Consider the following 24,445-nt stretch of genomic DNA (forward strand, 5'->3'; position numbering starts at 1 on the left):
CCCAGGTATAAATAAATGCATTGTGGCTCAGTACTGATGGGCAGTGAACAAGACCTTCAGCAGATGCAACCTACTGATGATTTTAAAATTAGTATCATATTTACCTCTAGGAAGTGACAAGAAAACCATAACTAGTGCTATACAAAAGTACTAAACAAATAGAAGTTTAAAAAAAACCCCAAAAACAACACAAAAAGAAATGCCTCATTCTAAATAGGTGAAAGAATAAAACATTTTCTAGATAAAAATCTAGAGGCATCTTGTCCATCTGTTTTATTCAAAAAGGAGCCATATCCTCACCAGTTTAACACTCCTGGTCTCTGCAGAGAGGCAGGAATTGCAATGAAAATGAGAATTTCTCTGTGTCAGAATCTTTGCCCTGGTTGAGAACAAGCAGCATATGCAGCCAGATGAGAAATCTTGCCTTTTCTGCCCCAGGAGGGCTCTGATTGCAGAGGAGGGGGATCCTTTGTGCCAGTTCACAGCTGATCAAGGCCCAGGCTGCCAACAACAGATGCTCTGACACAGGTTCAAGCTCCTCGTGGGGTCTTTGGTGGGCAATGCTGAGCAGCCCCACTCCAAGCATTCAAAGCAACTTGTATCTCCAGAATATTTCAGCTACAAATCCCATCAATTCCCCAAACTTCTGGCATTTTAGGTTGTGCCAGCTGATGGGGATGAGATGCCCTAGATTTACAAGCCCCTCCAGCTGAGAGCTGTCTGAAGCTATCCTGGTTTGAAAAGTCTATTTTGGAAGCAGATAAGAGCTCTGCAAGGCTTCACACTGTTCCAGTGGAAGCAGGAGGTACAGATGGAAGTTTACAGGCAGCATAATCTGCAGTGATACAGAATCTGCCTGAATTTTAGAAATGAAATCTCGAGCCAGCGTTTTGTTTACTGTGAAAAGCTGAGTGAGGAAAGGAGAATTTGGGCTGAGAACTCCATATTTCAATCCATCTGAACACAATAAGTCTTCCAAGTCTGCTGACAAAGTGATGAATGAAGTCTACTGCACATAGTTTCTTCTACTGGATATACAAGATTTTTTTTTTTTCTCAAATTATCCAGTCTACATCCAGTTGGCTCAACATTCATTGAGCAAAATATTACTGCTCTATCAAAAAGCTATGATACAAGAATAATCATTTAGAGATCAGAGACATAAGTGAACTTCCATGATTAATGATCTCTTTCCTTTTCTGTTTTCCTCTCCTAGCAGAAAAAAAAATATTTATTATATCCTGAACATCCAGGTGAGCACTGAGCTCTCATTACTCAAGATGGGAACAACAAAGACCTGGGGCCTCTAACCAGAAAAATTCACAGAAAAATTCTGTTAACACAGAAAATTTTTGTTTCCAAGGTCAAGAATAAAGAATAATAGATATCAATGCAGTATATTTGACTAATGGCCATGGGTGGTGTGAGCCTGCCCATGCAGCACTGGGAGGGGAGAGTTCCAAAGGCAGGGTCAGGGGTGAACCTGCTCTGGAAACTGAGATTTCAGCATCTATTGCAGCAGCAGATGTGTGGTTTGGCATTGCACAGCTGTGAAAAGGTCAGGGAAAAGTCTCAGCCATTCTAAATGGATTTATTGCTTTCTGCTTTAAGGTCTCCATCTCCCACCACCCAGCTCCTTTTGCCAGTGCTCATTGCATCTTTCCTTGAAAGAAAAATAATTGTGATAAAGGAAAATGAAACATTCCTCTTGTGAGAGCCTGTTGTGTGCTTATTTTTTGTCTAGAATGTCACAGAGGGAACATTCAGGGCCCCTTCATTTTCTCACTGGTAATTTATGTTTTCCTACCCAAACATTCTCTGCACACACAATCCTCCTGGAACACAAACACCACTGCAGCCTCAGCTGGATGTGTTTTGTGCAAATGGTTAAGCCTCCATTTGCTCCTTTTTATTAATAAGGAAGATAATAATCAGCTAAGGGTATTTTTCTGTGCTGATACTGAGTTCTCTCTGAGCTGTTTAGAGATTGGGAATGACTGGCAGGACTCTCCAGCTGATTGTCTGAGCACTGAGAATCAGCAGGGAGGTCAAAACAGGCCAGGGTTCTGCACTTGTGCTGTGGACAGAGAAAAGTGGTGCCCAAACACCCAAAAATAGGGAATCAACCTGCCAGACCTGCCTCTGTGTCAGGGTCACATGAATGTGGTGCCTTAGAGCCCCCCAGTAGAATGGGGCTAAAATGTTTCTAAAACATGGGAATTTTATGTATATAGTATATACATATATTTATAAAAAAGTAGAAAGAAAGGTTGGGTCTGATAAATAATATGATTGTTAAATCTAATGATTGTTTGGTAATTGAATATAATTGTTTTTTAATTGCTGCTGGAAGGAGAATCACCACCCTGAGCACAAATGTGCCCCATGGAGGGGCTGGGGGTCAGCAGGCAGCACCTGCACAGCCACAGCTCTGGCACTTGCTGGGATGCCCAGATTTTGTGCAACTCCCTCATCCTGATCCCAGCTAACACACTGGGAAATCCTTCTGCAGCAGCTGGTTCCAAGAACAGCAAATGTCTCATGCAAATACAGACCATTCCCAGGAAATACAGGTGGCACCAGGAAGATAAATAAGAATTTGGTATCACCTTCAGTTTATATCAAACAGCTTTACTGCAGGGCTGAATGTTTACTAAATCAGGACATGTATGAAGAGCAGGAGTTCATTAGGGGACTGTGCTATTGCTCTCTTTTAGGATGGGCTCTCCTCCTCCTGTAGAATCCTGCATGTAATGTGCTCATACATCTGCATCAGTATTGCCACACTGAGCTCTTCCCAAGGACAGCCAGTGCAGGAGGAATTAATTGGATCCTGACACACATTTCTAGATACAGATTTTTCACCTGAGCTTGCCAGTTCTAGGGGAAATCATTTTAAGGGACAATAAATACCACTTTATTTCTGTACACAGCAGTGTGATATACTGTAAGCAGCCACCCTTCCTCCCCTTGGAAGGCAGAAAAATGCTGTGCTTGCAGCTACCTCAGAACCATCTCCTATTTCTTACCTCTGAGTAAGCTCATAATTAGAGTAGAAACACGAGGAACAATTTCAATGGAGCTGTAAAACTCCAACAGAAGGGAAAAAAAAATCTATTCCAGGTTAGAACAAAATCTTTTTTTAATCTGGCTAATGCTGCTTTTGTGCTGATGCTGATCATTATATTTATGACTAACTGTGGGACATTCCAAAGCATCGACACCTGACTTCACTTACTAGAAAAGCAATCACTTGCAGGTATTCAACTTGGTGATTAATATGTAGATACCTAATTTTTAGTGGATTAAACCATGTTGTATCAATTTGGTGGTCTTTAGGATTTATAATCAAACCCTGACGACATCTGATTAATGCCAGCTCAGGCTCCCTGAACCTTACAATATACTTGCTCCTTTGGAGCTGGGATCACAGCAAGCTGATTACCCCCTGATTATCCTGAGTAACTGGGGTCAGAGGTTTGCTGGCACCACAGAACATATTTAATTCAATCAATTCAGTGAGTGAAGCAGTTGGGGAAAAAAAAAAAAAGTATATATTCCAATTGCTGTAATGTAACATTAGAAAAATTGCCCAGGACTTCTGTGCTTCAACTGATGAACATTTCTGCTTAATTTCCAATTTAGTATTTTGCTGGGCTTTGCAGCTTCGATTGCTTGTGGTATTTTCACTCAAAGTCAGGAGTGCTGAGCTTGGAGGGAGGAAGAAACCAGAGGGAGAAGAGCTGCCTGCATTAAGCTGGATAATGACCTTTGTGACAGCCACACTCACACAGCTCAGCTGTGCCTTTCCTGGTCACCCTCTCCACTGGGACCTCACCAGCTCCTCCTGGCTCTATGTGCCCCTTTTGCCACTGACAGATTTCTGGTCTTTCACTCCTGGTAGATTTTTGCTGTTGTTTAGCTGAGAACCACCTCATTTTTCTTGTAAGCAGAGAGCCTTTGATCTCCTGTGGCAGAGCACAGTGGTGATTTCAGACAGAGACTTGGGCAGCTCATTAAAGGCTCCACTCTATGCCTCAGCCTCCTGAAGCACCAAGTGCTGTGAATGGGATGAAACACAAAATCTCCTTTTACTGTTCCCTGAAAACATCGAGGCACTTCACCTGCAAGTGTCCAGCAGCTCAGTTTGGCTCCTGTGAGTGGGGTTTGCATCCCACAGAGGGATCCTGAGCCCTGGGTGGGTGATGATCACAGCCCCATGAGGTGGAATCTGCTCCAAAGGGGCACTAGGGGATCCAACAAAAGTGAGGGACACCAGAGAAAATGGTAAATTTGGATCTGACATGGAGCTTCAGGCCAAGGAAGAGGGAATAACACACAAAAAACATGTTTTTAGAAACACAGACATGACCCCAAAGGATCCCAAGGGCAGGAGGGGGAGATGATCAGTGTGAGCATCCTGTTTGTCCTACAAAGGACTCCAGGTGTTACCACTCCCCACAGCACCCCGACCACAAACACTGGAATAAACCAACTCTATGGCTCAGAGAAGCAAGGAAACGGTGAGAGAAACAGCAGGAAAAGGGGTAGGAGCTGAGAAAGGTGTGTAAAACACTTTTACATCTGTCCTATTATCACTATTGAAATCTTTTCCAAGTTGAAGAACATTTGTTTGTTTGTTTGTTTGTTTAATTCAATCTGAATTAATAATGATTCTTGGATTAGGATGAATTTGGATTGATTTTCAATTTTATTAACATCAAATTCTTGGCTTTGTATATGAAGTGGTTGCCCACCAACAAGATTTTGAATGTAAAAATACAACATCAGGGGTAGCCATTACCTGCAATGCTTCCTCAGAAATTAAAGCAACTTTCCTGAGCAGAAATCTTTAACAAAGGAAATGAAGTCTTAGACCTCTGTTTTCTCTGCAAGGAGGAGAAAGTTGCAATTTAATTTTCTGCTTGCCCACAGAGAAGATCCATTTTGTGTATGTTCCTTTGGGGTTCTTTGGAATGAAAAATGCTATATGGTTATAAAACATTCTCTTAATGAAGCTCACTCTCAACCATCCCTGGAACTGATGAATTTCCTCCTGAAGCCCTGGGCACATTTGCCCACAGGACAAACCCTGGCACAGCTGGCAGCATTTTTGCCTTAAGAGAAGCCCAGGGTAGGAGCTGCAGGACAGAAGTTTGGTGTATTAGAGAAAATCAGTGTCCTAAATGGGACATAAAGCTGAGAACCTACAGACAGTGCCTATAGAACCTACACAGTGCCTGCAGGCTCTCCTTTGTGCATGAAATATTCCCAGCCTGTTCTGCTACAAAATCCAGAACAAATAAAAAAGACAACACCGAAATGACTTAATCAATTCTCCACATCAAACACTAAACCACAGGTAGAGAAGAAAACAAACAGCAGCAAAATCCCATCTCATCCAAACCCTCCAAATCCATACACCCTTCTCCTCCTGTGCTGAGGATGAAAGAAGAAACCACAGACAGCAGATGTTGGTTTTGTCACTTGCTCTGTTCTGGAAAAGGAACTGTGGACAATAAAGGTGGTTTGATGATGTGCAAACAGCAGAAACAGAGAAGTGCAAGGAGCTGCTGGCCATGCAGGGCAGAGGCAGAATTGCTCCATCTGCTCAGCACTGGCTCACAGCAAGGAAGGCAAAGAGCAGGGGCAGAGGTCTGAAGGGATAATTCTGGGTATCAAAAAAGCTGCTGGGGATAAAAAGATTGGCTGGGTGTCAGCTGAACAGGGACAAGGCCAAGAACTGCTGGGCTTCACTGGAGCCAAGGGGAATCCTCACCAGATATGAGACTGTTACCCGAAAGCTCTTAAAGGAAACAACAAGCAAACATTGGAAATTACATAAATAGGAGGGAGGATATGAGGATACATGCATATATATATATATATATGAGGATATCTCAAGAATCCTCCCCTGAAAGTTTTGTGAGAAACCCAATTCCAATAATCTGCACAGAACAAAACACATATGCCTGATTTTCCAGCATTTTTAAGGTTCATGATGTTCATGAACACCCAGGAAGTTCTCTGGATTGCCATGATTTTTTTTTAATGTGCCAAAACCAAGTGATAGGAAAGAATTTCCTGAGTGAGATTCCAGTCTGAAACTCCCCATCAGCCAAATCTCTTCACTGTGCTGGGTTTGGTGCTGACAGCTGGAGATACAGATAATAACTCTTAAATAACTCTTACTGCAGATAAAAATTGTGCCTTTCCTGTGTAACTTTCCTAGCTGGTCATGTCCTCTTTAGGCAACAAAATGTAAGAAAAGGGGAGAGGAAAATAACTCTGATCTCAGCCTGGGGAAGGATCCAAAGGGGACAAGAGTGGCAGCACTAGATATTGAAATTTATTTGTTTTGAGGCCACTGTAGCAAAATTCCTGCTCCACTTAGAGCTCCTCCATTTTTATTAGTGAATTAAAACTCTCCCCTTGTAGTCCCCCAGGAACAAACTGCTCCTGCCAGGCAGACAAGATTTCTGAAGAAAATCACGCTTTTAACAAATCTCAGCCATTACTTCATCATTTTCCTGAATTGTCTAGCAAAAAAGGAATTTAAAGGCCTGCATTAAAATTCTGGAGCAGCAATGAAATGAAGAAAGCAGATTGATTTGCATTCTGTTCCACTCCTCTCTTTGCCAAAGTGATTTTTATAAAAAAAAAAAAATCCCTAAAAATTAAAAATACTTAAGCCCCACAATCTGAGCCTGACAATTCAGTTTTCAACATCAAACCACTGATTTTTTTTTTTTTAAATTTGCTTACAATATAAACCCTTAGAAATAGGGTTTACAGAAAAAAATGCTGCTAGAAGCCCTAGAACTGTCATCCACTCATCCCTCACATGGAATTTAGACAAAATGCCACCCTTGCCTTGCCCACAAGCCCTGCCAGCAGATCAGGATTGAGACAGGCTGAGAGCGCTGTCTGGGGTTTTTATGCTCATTTTTTTCCATGGCAACATCCCTGTTCCACGTGCACAGTTTCATTCCCTCCAATCTCTGCATTGTCTTGTTTGGTTTATCCCTCCCAGGGAGCACCTGCCACGTCTCCACTCTGCTGCAAGACACAAAAAGCACATTTGGAGTGTCTGGGGCCAGCTGGCACTTGTTCCCCAGCCATAAATTTCACTCCAATCACACCCAACCTCCTCACCTCTCCCACTTCCCAGCCATTATTTGTCCCTTCCTTGGTTTCCTGTGACACTCAGCAAAAAGAGAAATTGCATCTCCTGCACTGATACTGTGAACACCAACCCCAAAAGATTAAACACAGCTGCTCTGTGCCACCTTGTCCTGTTGGGGACAATGGCCTTGGAGCCACCTGCACAGACAGCAAAGGGCTTTTCCTCTCAGATCCTGGGTGTCCCTGGATCAGAACAGCCCTGAAGAGATGGGATTTAAATTGTATTGGGGGTATTAGTCCAAAGTGGATGAAGTGAAGAGTATACTTCTCCTTTATATCCCCAGAGTGATAAATGTGAGAGTGGAATATTTTTATTTTTTATTTTTCTAAAGCAAAGAAAATGGGAAACCAACACGGATTTCAGGCACATGAGAAATAGCTTATGAATTTAGATGATAGTTCAGCAGAAATAAATTGTACATCTGTTCATTCATTTGAATAAAGCAGGGAAATGACATGCTGCTGGAGCCTTTGGAGAATGCTGGTATTTTTAAGTGATGATCCTGTAATAGGAGCATTAACATTTGTAATGCTGCCCATACTTTAGGAATTTAAGGAAAATACATTGATGGGATAAGTGAGCTTCAACCTATAGTCTGGACTCCAGGCATTAAAAAGTGAATAAGTTGCTTCCTGAATACTCCCAAATTGGCTCAGGAAAGGCTCTACAGTGGCTTTCCCATATAACACAGATAATCCTCTCAGTGTGTGTTGATAAAGCACACTTATTATTTCTGAATAAATAATTCAGATGTGCAACATGTAGCCGAATTTCTGCTGACTAGAACCCCAGTCTGCACTTATAGGCAGCTAAAGAGGAGTGTTTTCCTTGAGAGCAGCCCATTAAAGAAACCAAGGAGATGCTTTTCCTGGCATGGAAACATGTCCCACCTTCTGTAGGCAGGAACAGAACATTTCCCCTGCATCTCCCATGACACAGAGGTTAGAAATGCAGAAAGCTGCATTGCTTCATTGTTTCTATGCTGCCATTATTAAATGCAAATGTAAGAAATAAACCAGTGGGACTGCAGGGGGTGGTGCATTTTAAAAGCTGTGTTTTGATTTTCCAAACTGATCTCCATGGGAAACAATAAATTAGGAGTTCGATACTAACTGTCATGTTCCCTTTAAAAGCACCATTATTAAGATCATTAAAATTTCCTTTTAATTGATTGCATTAAAGCAATTGCTGCTGGAGTAAGGAGCATCTAAAACTGATTAGTGCTCACATATTGCTCTTTGATCAACTGGGATCACCCTCACTCCAGGAAAGGGAAACAGGAGGGTCTGAGATCCTTGAGAAGTGAAGTTCACTTAAAACTGGATCTCAGAACCCTTTTTTAATATCCCAACACTGTTCCCCACTGTCCCAAAGGAGTGCAGGGTGACCCATTTCATCTTCCCAAAGCTGAGATTTCCCAGGGGTGATGCTGGGAGACTCCTCAGTGCTGACATCCCTGATTTATCCAGCAGCACTGCAGAGTGACCCTGTGCTCCCTGCTGCTCCCTCCAGCTCCTGCAGGCAGCCTAAAACAACTAAAACAGCCTCAGCAGGCAGGCCAGGCAAACAAGGCTCTTTGTAATTTAATTCTCTGGTGAATACAGGGGGATTGAAGAATGGAAATACCCCTGGGACACAGAGACCCCCTGGCTGAACACTTCCCAGCCACAGAACACTCACAGATTTATTGATTGGAGCTGCATTTTAATCAAATGCCTGGAGGAAAGAAAACAGTTCCCAGGGACTGTCAGCCAGCCCTAACATGAGGCATGATAAACCTGTTTGTGCCAGGAGTATCAGGCAGTGCCTGTGTCACAGGAAAAGGACATTAAAGAGTTCAACATCTGCAGGCAAAGTTGAATTTATTTACTTATGGCTTCAATTATTATTTAAGATGGAAAACTTGAAAAGGTCAGAACTGCTAAATCAGAAAGCCTGCCCTTCATTTGTCTTCAAACATACACAGGTTTCTTGGCTTTGTTCACTGAATCAATTAATCAGTAGCAATGTTCTTTGTTTTCAAATGCCAGTTGTGTTATTTCTAAATATGGAAATATATGGTGTTATTTCCAAATGGACTTGTTGATCTTAGAGCTCTTTTCCAACCTAAATGATTCTGCATCTCTGTGAAACACACAAGTACATCCAGATTTCATTTTTGTTTTAACCCGTGTTAGAAAGTGCAGCTTTAGGAAAATGAAACAGGTCTTCAGTTTAGGTAGGCAGACAACTGTGGGCCTGTGTTTTGATATATATATATATATATATATATATATAAAATAAATATATATATATATACATAAATCCAGATTTACTTCTCAGTCTGAAACTGCACTTCCATCTCCATTTGGATGGGAGCCACAGTTTGGATGCAGGCAGTTAAGAATATCAATGCCACAGATAAATCTTCTTCCCTGATATTATTTCAGACAACTGTTGGTTTAGATTTAAGCTTATTTAGCAGGATTGATTTTCCTTATGTTTCTTTCAAAACTTCCTCACATAACTCCTTTGATTCTTCAAACTTTTGGGTTATTTTTTTTTAAATTTAGCTAAAAGATTGCTTTCAACCCTTTAAACTTCTTGAGGACAGCAGTGCTCTCCTCATCATCAGTCTTCTAAATGAAATAAAATAATTGATCTGAGAACATCTGACAGTGCCAGTTAATGTGTGGGTACTGCCAGCCCTGGTGGCTGGAGATGGGTGAAACAAATGAGATGGGGAGGAGGAAATAAAACCTAAAAAAATCCAAATGAGGGATGTGTGGAAGCCAAGAGTGACTGGGCTCGATTTATAGAAGGCAGGCACATAGAATTCTGTGAGCTCTGAGCAAACAGTTTAAGGCACTGAAAACAAAAAGGAGGCTCCCAAGGGAAGTTGGTGATGAGGGGAGGAAGAAAAGTTCACTGGGGGATAGCATCAAGGGCTGGGAAAAGAAATTATAAAAAAGGGGAAAAATCACAGGGACAGAACAAGGATCATGAGAGGACAAATATCAGAAACAGATTGTGGTGATATAGTTAAAAAAAAAAAAGCTTTCCATGTAGAAAAAAGATGAAAATAAGAGCAGAGAGAAAGGGGAGTCCCTCAGCAAAAAGCAATCAGGGGATACAGTCAGGAGTGTGCTGCACATCCTGCTCCTGGAAACAGCAGCAGAGGGTTGAGGAATGTGAGTGATCAGCCCCAGACAGCCAAAGGACAGACTCGAGGAGTCTGGAGAGGGAGGAAAATTTAAAGATAATTATTTAAATTCAGAGACGGCTCCTAACAGACTCCTGACTACAGAATAGGCTCAAAAGGGGGAAAACCCAAGAGTTTGCTCTTTGGTTGGTTGGAACAGGTAAGTTTGTTTTGTCTTAAAAAAAAAAGAGAGTGAGGCAACAGGCAGAAGGAACTTTGAAGGATAAATTTCAGCACTGGGCAAATTAAATATCAAGGAGATGACATAAGTGTTTAGCACAGGGATGTAGAAAAAAAATCTCTATAAAATCTGCATCAAGAGGAGAAAACTCTAAAGGACTGGCTGTACAGCAATAGTTTTGGAGGGAAATATTGGGTGAGGAAAGCAACTGGATTTTCCTAATCAGGTTAAATTCTAGAAAGAGAAAGTGAAGATAACATCAATACTCTGTGCAGAGCTGGGCTTACACATTTTTTGTGACATATGGGCTGAGAACACGAGGGAATACATTTGTAAAAGCAAATAAATATTAAGTGACTGTTAGACAGACTGCTGGAGAAAGGGCTGCCCTTTAAGCAAAGAAGCATCTGGAAATCTAAGGAGAACAAGTCCTGGAAACAAGCCAAAGAAGGAGCTACAAGGGTAGGAATAAATTCCACTTCAGAACCATTTTCCTCAAAAGAGACTGTAACTACAAGGAGTCCTGTATGAACCCCCCTAATCTGCTTTTCTTACATGTAACAACATCATTTTCATTCTACCAAGTTCAAGACACAGCCAGACCTATGTAATTTTATTTTTTCTAAAATTAATATATTTCACAGGCATTTGCTAAAAATTTTATTTGAATAAACCTACAGCTCCTTTTAGCATGGAGAGTATTATCCATTGTCTATTTTAATGCTTCAAAGCAGAAGGAAAAAAGATATTTTGTCTAAATAATCCTGACATTTTGATTCGTGTGCACAGATGGTTAGCAAATTTTGGAGTAGCCAAATCAGTTTTACTGTTGCTGAGAAAAATCTTAAAGTCTCACTTGTCAGTGAAGGAATTGATAAACTGATGACAAAACTCATTCCACTCCAGTGGAATGACCAAGCAGTCACATAAACTATTATTTTTGAATGAATAGACCTCAGCTTTACAAATTCCCTCTGCTCATATAAACTGCAGCAATGATACCAGCTCACACATATTGTGTAATTGGTATTAAATAGGGTTTTGTCTGCTGCAAATTGAATATGTTAAGATCTATAGTGTGTTATCATGTTTAATCCTGCTTCTAAAACAGAACTCCCACAGATGCTGCAGGCATATTAACAGTGTGGGTTCCTCAACGTGTGGGATTACAGTGATATTTTACAACACTTCTAACAATTCCTCTGTTTGTTACTTCTCAAATCAGCTGCTCTGTGTCAGACAAAGAGATTTAGAATTTTTGGTATTTCTGTGAAAATTCTGCATTCCACAGGTGCGGAACTGAAATAATTTATACATGGAGTAAAAGGTCTTTTCAAGACCAAAAAGGAAATACCTGGTCACCTCTCCCTGTCTGCCTGACCTCCAATTTACATTCTGAATTGCTTTAAACTTAAAGAGGGAAGATTAGATTGGATTTTAGAGAGAAATTCCTCCCTGGGAGGGTGGGCAAAGGATCTCAGGGAAGCTGTGGCTGCCCCTGGATCCCTGGAATGTCCAAGGCCAGGCTGGACATTGGGGCAGCCTGGGACACTGGAAGGTGTTCCTGCACATAAAATTAGATGATTTTAAGGTCCCTTAGAACCCAAATAATTCTGTGATTCTATTAACAAGATGATGATGATTTAAGAGTCACTCTGCAATGAATACCAGTATAGAAATCACTGTTTCCACCTAAGGATTTTTGTCAGCTGGATGTCACCCAGCCAAACAACAGAGACCTCCAAAGTTAATTTGAGAAAAGAGATTGATGCATCAATTTTTATCTTGATCTGCAAGCAACTGTGTGAAGTTCCTTGGAATCTCTGTGTCACTTGCCAGCAGTCAGAGTTGAAGCTGGAATTCCTTGGACAATTAATGATGTACAATATGCTGTGAACCCTCTTGGGGAAGAGTGAAATCAAAGGAAATTTTCATGCTGCTTCACCAGTACATTTAGAGGGAAAAAAAAAACTATCAGGGAAAATACTCAAATTTCTAAATGTCCATTACAATTAAAATCTGTAGAAAACAGTCCTAATTTGATCTGAAGGCAAGTCCAAAATTCCAGCTGGCGAGATTTTTTTGTTGCTGTTGTTTAATTAGAAAATCACATAGCCACTCCTGGTGATGATTGCTAATAATTATGTTTATACAGCTTCCCTGAATAAGTGCTCCAAGACTAGTCTGGAGACATTACATTATCTTTGTTTAGCTTGTGCTTCCCTCAAGAGCCTTTGTTTGAGCCTTCCTTCCTTTTTAATTTCATCTCTCCAGCTCCTCACCCAATGTGTTTGTGCTAGAGGTACTCCAAACTCTCACTGCTACTGTTTACTTTGTAATCCTGACCTTAATATCTGTTGTAAAGTTCACACTTCATAGACCACACTGAGGAAGCACATTAACCTTCACTTCTTGGAGAAGAGAACAATAAATTGTGGGTTTATGGCTTTTCTGCAGCTGGCAGAGTTCGGATATGTGCTGTCTGCAGATGGAAGGAGCCTTTGGAGGATAAGCCAGCACTGGGATGGGTTTGTGAGAATTTGCCATGAGCAGTGAGAATTGCTGCTGTTAGTGCTGACCTTCCCTGCACAAGCAGAGCTTGCAAAAGGCAAAGGGTTTGCACAGGGGTTTGCACCAGGGTGGCTCAAATCAGCTGGTGACAGCAAATCAGGGCACCTGGACAAAGGGCAGGAGGGAAACAGAAGTGGGGAAAGAGAAAAAGGACTGGCAAAAATTGAGTTTACAGTGTGAGCCTGCTTGGAGAGCAAGAGTGCTGGGAGGAAAATCAGACCTGAAGGAGCAGCAGTGCCTTTGTGCTGCTCCCCAAATTCCCACTGCTTGAACCATCACTTCTATTCTCAGACCCTTCCCTGCACTGTGCAAGTGTTTTCTCAGCTGCTCCCAGGTTATAAAGCAGGCACTCTGTTGTTTTATGTACCGCTGAAATGTGTTTATCTGGAGATTAAATAGACAACTTCATGTATTTCCTGACCTTGGTGGAGAGAAACAAAGCAGTGGAGTCACCCCTCAGGAGCAGAGATAAATGCAGGAGCCTGCTGCCATGCAGTGAATCCAGCCCTAATTATGTGATAAGTGGATGGACTCCGTGTTGAACATATTTTGTAAAAGTTCTTGAACAAAGTGCTTACACTGGTGATGCAGATAGCTTGCTGAAAGCTACATGAATACAGATTATTATGCACACAGTGTGAATCTGGATGAGTACAGGAACCACTGCTCTTCCAAACAATATTATTTCATTGGCTTGGTTTTGGTATTTTTGCTGAAGAGCTCTCTGTTTCAGTGGATGCACAGAATAATCACATTTGTTTTCCTTTCTCTGAAGTTATTCTACTCTTGAAATGCTACAGCAGAGTATTTGTTGTTAAGGTCATTGGTAATTCAATCCTGAGTGGTGCTGAGCATTTCTCATCACATGAGAATCCTCAAACCAGCTAATTCTGATAAAAACTGGCACACAATATTCAAGAAGTTAAAAGAAACCCAAAAAACAAGAAGGGAAATTTCATTATCCAGATAGCCAGACTGTTTAAATAAATCTTCCAGATGTCCTTAGTTTGGTAGCACCACAACTCAGAAATATTAATAAACATTCTTCTTGATCATGGACATTTTTTTCAGGTTATTTGAAAGCGTTGAGAAGAAAGACATTTGATATTTGGATATTTGATATTCCAAAGATATTTGGAATCCTAATTGCACTGAGAGTTAAAGCAATCTGTGTTCCTAAACCCAGTTTTTTGAACTCCTGTGGATCCTAGATGCCTTTACAGCTATTTATTAAGTCAAATAATATTTAAAATTTTTTTGACATCTAAAATTATTTAAGGAAAAAAAAAAAAGAGGAGTTATCTACATGCCTGTTATTTAGATTTTTAGATTCCTAACTTACTTGTGTGAAACCTGTTCTATAAGTCATGACAGCTCAGAAAATTCTGGATGCCTTGAACTCTACCATAGGTGAGACCAATTATTAACCATGAAGAAATGGTGCAGTCACCAAAAATTTCAATTTCATTTTTGCAGTGACAACAGAATGCTCAGTCTTCATTTAGAAAATAAAATATTTGCTGCTATTTAGATTTTTGTTTCCCTTCATAAATTCTGTCTGCCACACATAAAAAATATACCAGGTAACATCTTTCCTTTGCTTTCAAGGAGACTTTTGGGCACTTGGAGGTATGTCAAGTGTGTTAGTGAACTCCTGCAAGAAGATGAAGTGGAAATAAAGCTGAGTGAAAAGGTCAGTGCAAATATTTATCTGGTGGAGAGGTTTCTGAAGGTTAAGATATGCTCCAGGAGCCTTTCCAGCTGTACTTACAGCTCTAGAAAAAACAAGGGTGGCCAAAGAGCTCCTCTCTGGTGATCCCCAGCCATCCTGAAGCTGCTCCTTGTGCCAAAGTTTACTGACAGCTGGAGAGGCTTTGCCCTGCTCTGCTGAGTTTCTGTGTGAATTCTGATTTCTCTGCATGTAAATTGTCTCACAGCCCAAAAACTGGAGCCAAATGGAAATTCCAATATGCATTCTGTTGATGTGATTTTGCTGTAATGGTTTTTATCCATCCCACAAAACTCTTTTCTCCTGACTAATCAGCGCTGGGGGAGTTTGATCCAATTTGAGCAGGCTGCTGGAGCTTTAGATTGGTTCCCATCACTTTTGGGCCATAATGGAACTCTGATTCTTAACTACCAGCCTGGCAGTGCCTTGTCACCTGCTCAGATCTGCTGGTGCTGCTCCAGCACCCCAGCCCTTCCAGCCTGCAGACAGCAGCCTGTGATGAGGTTTATTCTCCAAACTGGTTTGTTCTCCCAGCTCTCTGAGCCACCCTGGCAGCTGCTGCTGGTTTTGTCTCTGCTCAGCCTGGTTTGCAGTGTGATTTCCATCCCTGCAGGGAATGGGAGAGGGATGCAGCCCTGGCCTTGCTGCCCAGCTGGGTTTGAGTCAGAGGACAGCACTTTGGCTCTGTTTTCCACACAGATATGATTCTCACTAGAAATCTCTCCCAGACAGATGTAAAGGTCTGAGGGAAGGGGTTGGAAAGGGAATCATCTGCCACTAACATGATTGTGTCTAAAGGTGTGGTGCAGCTCACTGGAAGTCCTGCACAGAAAGGAACAAAATTAATTAGGAATCTCAAAGGGCAAAATTTTCCCTGCAAGACAAGAAAAGAAGGACTCAGCCCACAGGAGAGGTGAGATTGGTTGGCTTTAAGCATGCAAAGTCAGTGGGCAGATCTGCTCTGTGTTGCCAGGGTCTGTTTGCCACAGAAAAAAAAGCATTGTGTCCAAGAGAGATGTTTTTGTATAAGAAATATGGAAAAGTAATCCAAGAAGAACTTTAAATTGCTTTTAGCTGCATTTTTGCTCCTCAATACATTTTAGCCAATACCAAGAATTAAGACAGGCACTCTCAAAAGCTTCAAGCCCATTTCTCAACAGTCTGATCTGCAAAATAAATCTCTGCAGATGGTGCTGAGCAAGTGTGGCATCCTCTGTGAACCAGAGCAGACGGAGGTGCAGATTGTCCTCCAGGGGCTGCTTCACCCAGTGGGAAACACGACTGAGCCAGGAGACAGAGCTGCAAACCACCATAAATCATGGGGACAAGCAACCCAGCCACTTACAGGTCTCTACAGGAACTGATGAATCATTTATTAAAGCTCCCATTAGTCATTTATTACTCTTTTATAAACCATTTATCAGCTGGTGTTCAGAATGGGAGCAAATCATATTTTTCATTTAAGATTCCCAGCTCTGGTGTATCTCAAGTCTCACCGTGGTGGTGTTTTGTCAAATTACACAAATTTTATTCTGTTCACGGGAGGCAAGATCTCAAGACTGGAAAATTCTTTTCTAAGAACATATATATTAAAAAAAAGATACCAGGAAAAATATTGTTCTCCCTGGCGTGACAGAATAATTTCTGCCTTTACATTTCTTTGTCCCAGAAATGGGTGGAATTGAAGGTGAGGCTGGAATAGGCAGAAAGAGGAATTGTGTGAGGAATGTTCCCTGGCCAAATGAAGTTTCTGTTTGTTATGTGCCACTTGACAAATCCCACTTTTCCAGGTTTGGCTGGGGATGGGCTACAATCCCAAATCTGTGGCAGAGGAGAAATGTGGGAACTGGGGGCACTGCAGCAAAATCATCCCCTTCAGCCACACCCTGCACTTCTCTCTCAAGTGCCTGGCAGGATTTACCAAGGAAAGACAATATATCTGATATTTAGGGAAAATAACACATTAAAGAGCAGCAATGGAAGTTTTAAAAATTCAGGGCAGAAAATAAAGGCAAACAGAGCGAGAGGAATCTCATTTTGGAGCACACACTCTGCAGGCAGGGATGGAATAAGTAGAATTCATTGGACTATTCTTCTGGAGAAGGAAGGAAAGACAGAAAGAGGTCAAGTCCATATGTTTCTTGTGCTAAAACTCTTTTTTTTTTCCTCTCCCAGGTCTTAGGCAGTATCTGGGCAGAGCCAGGCCTCCAGGAACAGATAGGAGAGGAGAATTTGCCAGCTTGTGTCTTTCAGCAGATGCTACACTGTTAATTTTTCATCACACCACATCCACAGTGACATCAACTCTGGACTAAAATCCTTTTTTTTTTTTTTTTTTTTTTTGCAGTATACAACACTGCAGTGATCCATCAGCAGCTCTTACAGTGACACAAGGAAATAATTGTCATTTTTGTGAATTCTAGGTATGAAAACAACACTCAGCACCATTAGTGTTCACTCATTCCCACCCACTTGGAATATCCTGCAGGATTCAAGCCAGGTATCAGCTTTTCCAGAACAATCTGTGCCTGCTCCTTGCTTTGCTTCATTCCTTATTTTCACATAAGCAATCCCTTGCTGCTGAACAAAATTTGATCCTAAGGCCTTTCCCTGCTGCAAACTCCAAAATCCTTTGTGACACAAAATAATAATAATTCACAGAATTAATTTTCAAACTTTTTCCCATTATAGAAAGAAAGTTGTAAATTTTACAAAGATCCCTAACTTTGCAGGTATCTCTATTTTCAGTCTCTGCAATTTCAATCTGGCACAATATCCCAGCCACTGTGACCTTTTAAAAGGTAGACCTTGCTACCTCACCTGGGATTTTCGGAGGCACTCTTAAAATATTGCTCTATTTGGCATTAAAGATGAAATTATTAAAACCCCTGGAGGGAGCAGGGTACTGTTTGCACACCTGAATGGATTTTTTCACACTGCTCAGAGCCTATTATTAGCAGAAATGTGGATGTGAGAGAACAAGACAGATATTTTGGCAGGCTGTGGAGTGACAGGGCAGTAAGCAAATAATGAACTGGGCTGTATCCCATGAAGAAATGCCTCATTTATTGAGCCATCAAAACCTCCAGGGCTTCAGCTCTTCCTCTGCAGGCAATGATGGAATTGCTCTGCTGGATCACAGGATGCTCAGCTTACACCCTTGGATGAATTTTCCTGCCCCATACTGGCCCAGGAGTGGGATGCAGGGAGGGGAAAAGGGAGGAGGAAGAACAGAATCACTGGACAAACACTCCCTCTGCCAGGAGAGGCACTTTCCACAAAATCAGGCAGGGATAGGACAAGAAGGGATGGACTTAAGCTGGAGAAATGTGGATTTAAATTGGGTATTTGAAAGAAATTCCTCCCTGTGAGGGTGATGAAACAAGTTGTGGCTGCCCCATCCCTGGAAGTGTCCAAGACCAGGTAAGAAAATAAATAACAGGAGCTGCACTCTGGAATCAAAGCTTCAAATCTGCTGAATTTGAGCTTTTCTTTTTTCTTTCAGCTCCAAATCAATAGTATTGCAATCTGTGGTATGCAACTGGTATTAAAATACAATAACTAAGCATTTTCAGCAATAAATCAATTAAATCCCTCCTCTTACATCACATATTTTAACACAGAACCTGCTCCTAAAGGGGGCTGGCAGCACATATTCATTAAAGGCTGATTTTTCCTGCTTTCCTCATGGAATAGGAATATCACTTAGCAAGGGAGAGGAAACATTTCTGTCATTAGCATCTCTAAATAGCAAAAGGTTCAAACCCACATCAAACCAAAATGAAAAAGAGATGCCACTATGGAAAAGAGGAAAAAAATGCAAGAAAAATATCTAAGAGCAGATTTTTCAAAGAAAACAAGACAATGCTGTCTCTTCATACCTATTTAATTTCCATGCTAAAACCCCTGAACTTTCCAGGGTATAAAGTATCTTTACTGTCCCTGACAAAATTGAATTTATGAGCATTTCTGAATTTTTATAGAAATTGATACTAACAATAGATTTTTGACTAAGCAGGCACATTTGGAATTTTTGTGTCCAAATTGCCAAATTATTAAGTCAAACATTTATAATTATACAAAGACTTCTTCAAAAGAATTCAATCTAGAAATATTTCTTCCAGAGAAGAATTCCCTACCTTTGGAAATTCAAGTAGGAAGGACTCTGGCTGACATGAATTGCTATCAATGTTGATTAATCCAATAAATTCTTATTTCTAAATACACCAAGCTGTCCTTGTACATTGTTATTTTCCAGAGGGTTAAAAAAACACAGCATTTCAAAGATATTTTAAGTATTGGTTGTCAGAAAGAAGCTTTCAGAATATTAAAGGCCTGATCTAAAAGGTAATTCTAAGGGAATTAATAGTTTGATCATAGTCACTTAATTGTCACCTCTGTACTTGAAGGGTTTGGATCAGTCTCTCCATGATAATTTTTAGGTGACTGAAACACAAGTGCCAAAGCATTTTACTGTGTAATTATAGATATTTCCTTGGAAAATTGTCATTGTTTCTATTTTTTCTTTTTTTTTTTTTTTTTAACTCTTCTCTGTCATGTTGGAATCTAGTATTCATTTACTTTGTGTTTATAAAAGAACTAATTATTCAAGTAAAACAACAGCAATTTGTTTCAATATAATCCATTGTCAATTCTAATATTAGGCCAGGAAACAAATTTTTAAAAGCTAAAAATATACTTCTGGTTAAATTAAAAAAAAAAACTTCCAGCAACAGGTTTCCTTTTTCTTTTTCCACAATTATCTTAAAATCAGGATCCTGATTCTCATATTTTGGGAATTCACGATTCTCATATTTTAGGAATTTTTCCTTAAAAGTTTGCAGAACCCCAGGAAAATTTTATAGCAAAATCCAACCTGATATTAAGTGAAACTTTTAAAACTCTCTCATTCTTTTCAGATACCAAAATCAGACTCATAGGGGATGGAAGAGAGCAGTGTGTGCAGGGCAGGAGGTCTGGTAGTTTTTGGGTTTATCAGAACTTTCCAGCACCTTCAGCTGAATTAAATTCACAGGGGAAAAAAAAACCTTTCCTGGCAAATTCCACCTGTAGGTTAAATTTGAAGCTTTTAGGACTGGAGCTTTAATTACAGAGCCCCAAACTCTGGCTGGCTCACAGTGAAGTGCTGTAGACAGGCAGAAAATATTTCCATCCACAATCCTGACCATCCAAAACCTTAAGCCAGTTTTAACATTTCCCCCCACAGCAGCAAAGTTACCACCAGCAAATTTATATCACGGGTTTGCACCCTGCTAGCCAATCTCTAAATGACAGAATTCTTTTACCTTGTGGTTGGAACTGATTCACACAAGGTTATGAACATGAAAAAAAGAAAAGAGCAGCTCCAGGGAAGTCTGACACACCGAGCCAAAACATTGTGTACGTGCCATATTTCCTTAAAGAACATCTTTATATTTAGAAACCTGCTAATTATTACTCCTTGCACTGCTTTGTAGGGAACATGTGGGCAGCTCTTACCTCCTTCTTGGTGAATTCTGGTGCATGGTCATTCTTGTCATCAATTAGAATGGTGGCAGTGGCTGTGCCTGTCAATCCCACATCCATCCCACCCATGTCCTTGGCCTCTATAACCAGCTCATACTTTGGGCTTTCCATAGTCTGAGAACAAAAAGAAACAGAGAAGGAAAGGTTAAGGAAAAAAAACCCCAAAAAACCACAGAGGTAACATACTATTTTAAATTAATACTAAAATAATAATTTTTCACAACTTTATTTGGCCTAATAAAACATAGGAGGGAACAGATCTGTTACCACAATTTTACTGAAACACAAGCACAGCTTTCTGTCAGATCAGCTGCTACCCTGGAAACCTCATTTGCAATCCAGCATGAAGGTGAATATTGGTAAACAGTGCATAATTTATCCTGTTATTTAGGAAGATTAGGAAAGAGGTAAGAAATTAAAATATACTTGCTCTTTAAGAGCAAGCTCTACCTTCAGTGCACCAATGTTTAGCAGCTTGCTTCATCAGTGTTATGATGGGTACGTAATTAAATACTAATGTCACAATCTACATATAAATTCACTTTATTAAATCTCATTCATTCTGGGTATTAGCATTTAGACTGGTAATCTAAGTTTGCTCCACTGCAAGAAACAAAAAAGCAGTTTCCAAAACAGGCAGATATTTCCAGTTATTGCCCAAAGCAAATGTGTAGAGTCATGTTAATGATTTATATTTCGAATATCTGATTGTCAGGGGTTCTTACCTGGCTGCCCACCTATTGCAGAACCAGGGCAAAATCCAACTTAATTTCCTTTCATAAAACACAGCCTGAATCTGGAAAAAAACTCCATATTTTTGGCCAGTTCTGGAACGGGAATGTGCCTTTTATTTAAATTTTTTTTTTTTAGAATATGTGAGAAGGAGATCCCAGCTCCTCAGCACACAGATTTTGAAGCATTTCTAGGCCAAGAGAGAAGTCACCACCTCAGTTACTCATCAGATCAGCTATTATGAAACCATGTATTTGTATATAAAATCAACAAGTCAAGCCTGAAGATAAATTTTGTTCTAAAAACTTATGGACTGCTAGGAAATCAGATGCCACTGCCACACAGGGGATCCTATGAAATCTGTTTCCTGAAGTCTTACATTATTCCATGAAATTCATCTCAGAAGGCAGCAAACCAAGAACAGGAATTTGATTTAACATCATTAAAAAATACACAAAGAAGTAGCACAGACATGTCTGCAACACAGATTCACACCATGGAAAGTAACTAAATGTACAGTTTTCATATATTTGTTTTCTAAAGTGCATTAAAACCTGAATGAGACTTCTGTCCCCTCCCCTAGCTGAAACTTTTTCATTATTTTGATTAGAAAGTCATTATTATTGTATGGAAAATGTGCAAAGCCATTTAACACTTCATGTTTATAAGCCTCTTTGCACAGAAAGAAGCCCATTTTTACTCACAAATTGGCCTTTTTTCCCTTGAAAACCATCCCATTTTCTATTGAAAGCAAGCCCATTTATGCTAGAAATTGCATCTACTGCAGCAGAAATGCCTGTGACAGGAGTTCAGTGTTTAAGCTCGCACAAAATGTGAAAAACATTGAAATCTGAGTAGTGTTTCATATAATTATGAATACTTCACACTTCCCTGCTATGCAGCACTTCCTACAACTCGTTCTGACACCAAATATTTGCTTTGCTGGAGGAAGCAGCTGCTGACAGATGCAAACCCTGAGCAGAGGCTTGTTCCCATCACAGGCTCTCTTTGCATTCTCTTGCAAAGCACCTTGCAGAATTCTCCTGCTTCCAGCCCAGCTCAGCCAGGCAGCAGCAGGGATTGTTTGCAGCAGGGTGATTTGCCAAAAACTGGATTTCTGCAGGCAGGGCAGGGCTCCCAGTGCTCCCAGTATGTCCATTCTGCAGGGATGCTCTGGAAGATCTCACGGCACCTCCTCAGCATTTCCCTCTTCTCAAGGATCACACCTTTGACCCCAGTGTGTTCTCCATCCTTTTTCCCCTGTCTTGTGAGCAATAAGTGCTGCTGGAAGGAGGCAGTGAAGGAGAACATCCTTCCTTCCCCATCTCCATCCCTGCCCAGCTGCAGGGGAGCCATAAGTGCAGCGCCCAAAATTTGTGTCATTTTGGGACCCCACAGAGTCTCAGACATGTCCCACCAAGTCAGTGCCTGTCACTAAACCCAGGCCTGCTCCTAAGTGACCTAAGCACAGACTTGCTAAAGCAGTCCAATCAATACCATTTGTTTAGTGAGATATTAGCAACAGAAATAAGCCCCAACTCTCAACAAGTGGCATCTGCAGCTCCAAAGGGCAATGGATTATTTTAATAAATGAACATCAGCTTGCTTGCTATTTATCTACTGTGACTTTGTGGAGTGTGGCACTGTTGACAGGGTTTGTGTAATTACAGCAGGAGAAACCATTCCTTTCCCCATAAATTTTCCCTTTAGTCATTCAGCCAGGCAGGGGTGATGCTGCCAGCTCCTGTGGCTTGACGAGGGGGTGAGCTGAGTGCTCTCCTCCAAATGTCCCCTCCCTGCCACCCCCACCAGAGCTAGCATTCCCATCAGATTGCTGCCCTGACAGAGCTGGCTCAGCACACAGAGCAGGGAGAGGCAGCAATGACACTTTTTCAGAGTTTTTCAGCTTCCTGACAGAGCCAGCAGGAGCTAATCACAACACAGGGAAACAAGCAGAGCAGTGCAGGCACTCAGGTGAATGAGCCAGGGGAGAGCTTTTGGGTAATGCTGGATGAAACCACATGATGATGGGTTCTGCTGGGCTTTACTCTTTCAATATTATAGATCCTGTAATATTGGCTGTCAGTATTTCACACCAGCACCAGGAACAGTCCAAGCCTTGGTCTGGGCTGTCCAAATTCAGCTGGAATTGGCAGCAACATCAGTGCAACACTCAAAATGCAAGGTGGGAACCAGTGGAACTATTTGGGTGATTACAGGGAAGGTTTAGGGCCCTGAGGCTGTGATTCCTGCAGCAGCACCAGGGCTCTGCCAGCAGCAGGACTCCAATCACTTCCCCCAGGAAAACCCAATCCAATATTCCTCCCCTGCAAGACACCCATGGATTGCATATTTTGGGCAGGGCACACTCACTACCACTGCACCAAGCCTTCCTTTGGTGCTTCAATCTTCATCCAAAATCAAATATTGGGGAGAATAGAAATCCCCAAATTCCCAGAAAGCTGATGAAATTAAACCAAACTGTGTTTGGGAAGCAAACAACACACAGAACATTCAAAATCTTTACAAGGTTTTTAAGGATCCTTTCAATACTAATTGTCAATAGAGAGTTTTCTGACTATCCCATGGATATTTATATTTCTGTAATGGTGCAGCAGTGCCTCGACTCTTGTATTTATAATTCTGTTTATAAACTGTGTGTTCATGCATAATTCTGTATCAGGAGTGTGCTGCCATATCGTATTTGGTACTAATGACTTTATAATATAATGCAAACCAGAAAGAAAAATTCTTCGGATTGAAATAATTTCAGTTGGTGCTAAATAAATGCTTGTGTTCATTTAAGATGATAATTGCATATAATGCATACTGAATATGTCCTATTAAGACATAATCAATGTTCTTGTTGAGTAACAATATCAACATTGAATCTAACATTATCTGAGTATGCTTGTCAGGATTTTGACAAATGTAAAATTAAAAAAAAATGAAGCAAAGTGACTATTAGCAGCTCTAACAGACATAATGCTTTGATAATTATAATATCAGCATTTATTTTAAATGCCAGTTTCTGCTGCTTAAAAAGGGTGATATACACAGAGGCTTTGCATTTAGAGTTTGAATTACAGTTTGATGAATAGAAAAACCCAAACTATTCTGTAACATAAATCCTCTTTAGCTCACCAATTTTCAATTTTTTCATATCATAAAGGGAGGTCTACAGTTTAATCACTGTAATAATGTACTTCTATTATGAAGAAAATCAATATCTATTTACTACCCGTGGGGGATGTGGAATTCATGGGTATATCTGGAAGCAAAAGGAAGACTAAATTTTCTCCTTCAGCAGTAGCCATTAAAAAAGGAAAGGAGTTGCTC

At 40.7% G+C, this 24,445-nt stretch overlaps 1 protein-coding gene across 3 annotated transcripts in view; it reads right to left on the minus strand.

Annotated features, from left to right (window-relative positions):
- CDH13 (cadherin 13) overlaps positions 1-24,445 on the minus strand; it is a gene marked incomplete at its 3' end in the record, with an annotated part of 419,157 nt that overhangs the window by 54,786 nt on the left and 339,926 nt on the right. For all 3 annotated transcript variants that reach the window (XM_079316432.1, XM_079316433.1, XM_079316431.1), the window contains one exon: positions 20,348-20,488. In XM_079316432.1, the coding sequence (XP_079172558.1) occupies positions 20,348-20,488 (141 nt within the window). The remainder of the gene's footprint in view (positions 1-20,347; positions 20,489-24,445) is intronic.

Source organism: Erithacus rubecula (genome assembly GCF_903797595.1).
Source record: "Erithacus rubecula genome assembly, chromosome: 12".
Classification (NCBI taxonomy): domain Eukaryota; kingdom Metazoa; phylum Chordata; class Aves; order Passeriformes; family Muscicapidae; genus Erithacus; species Erithacus rubecula.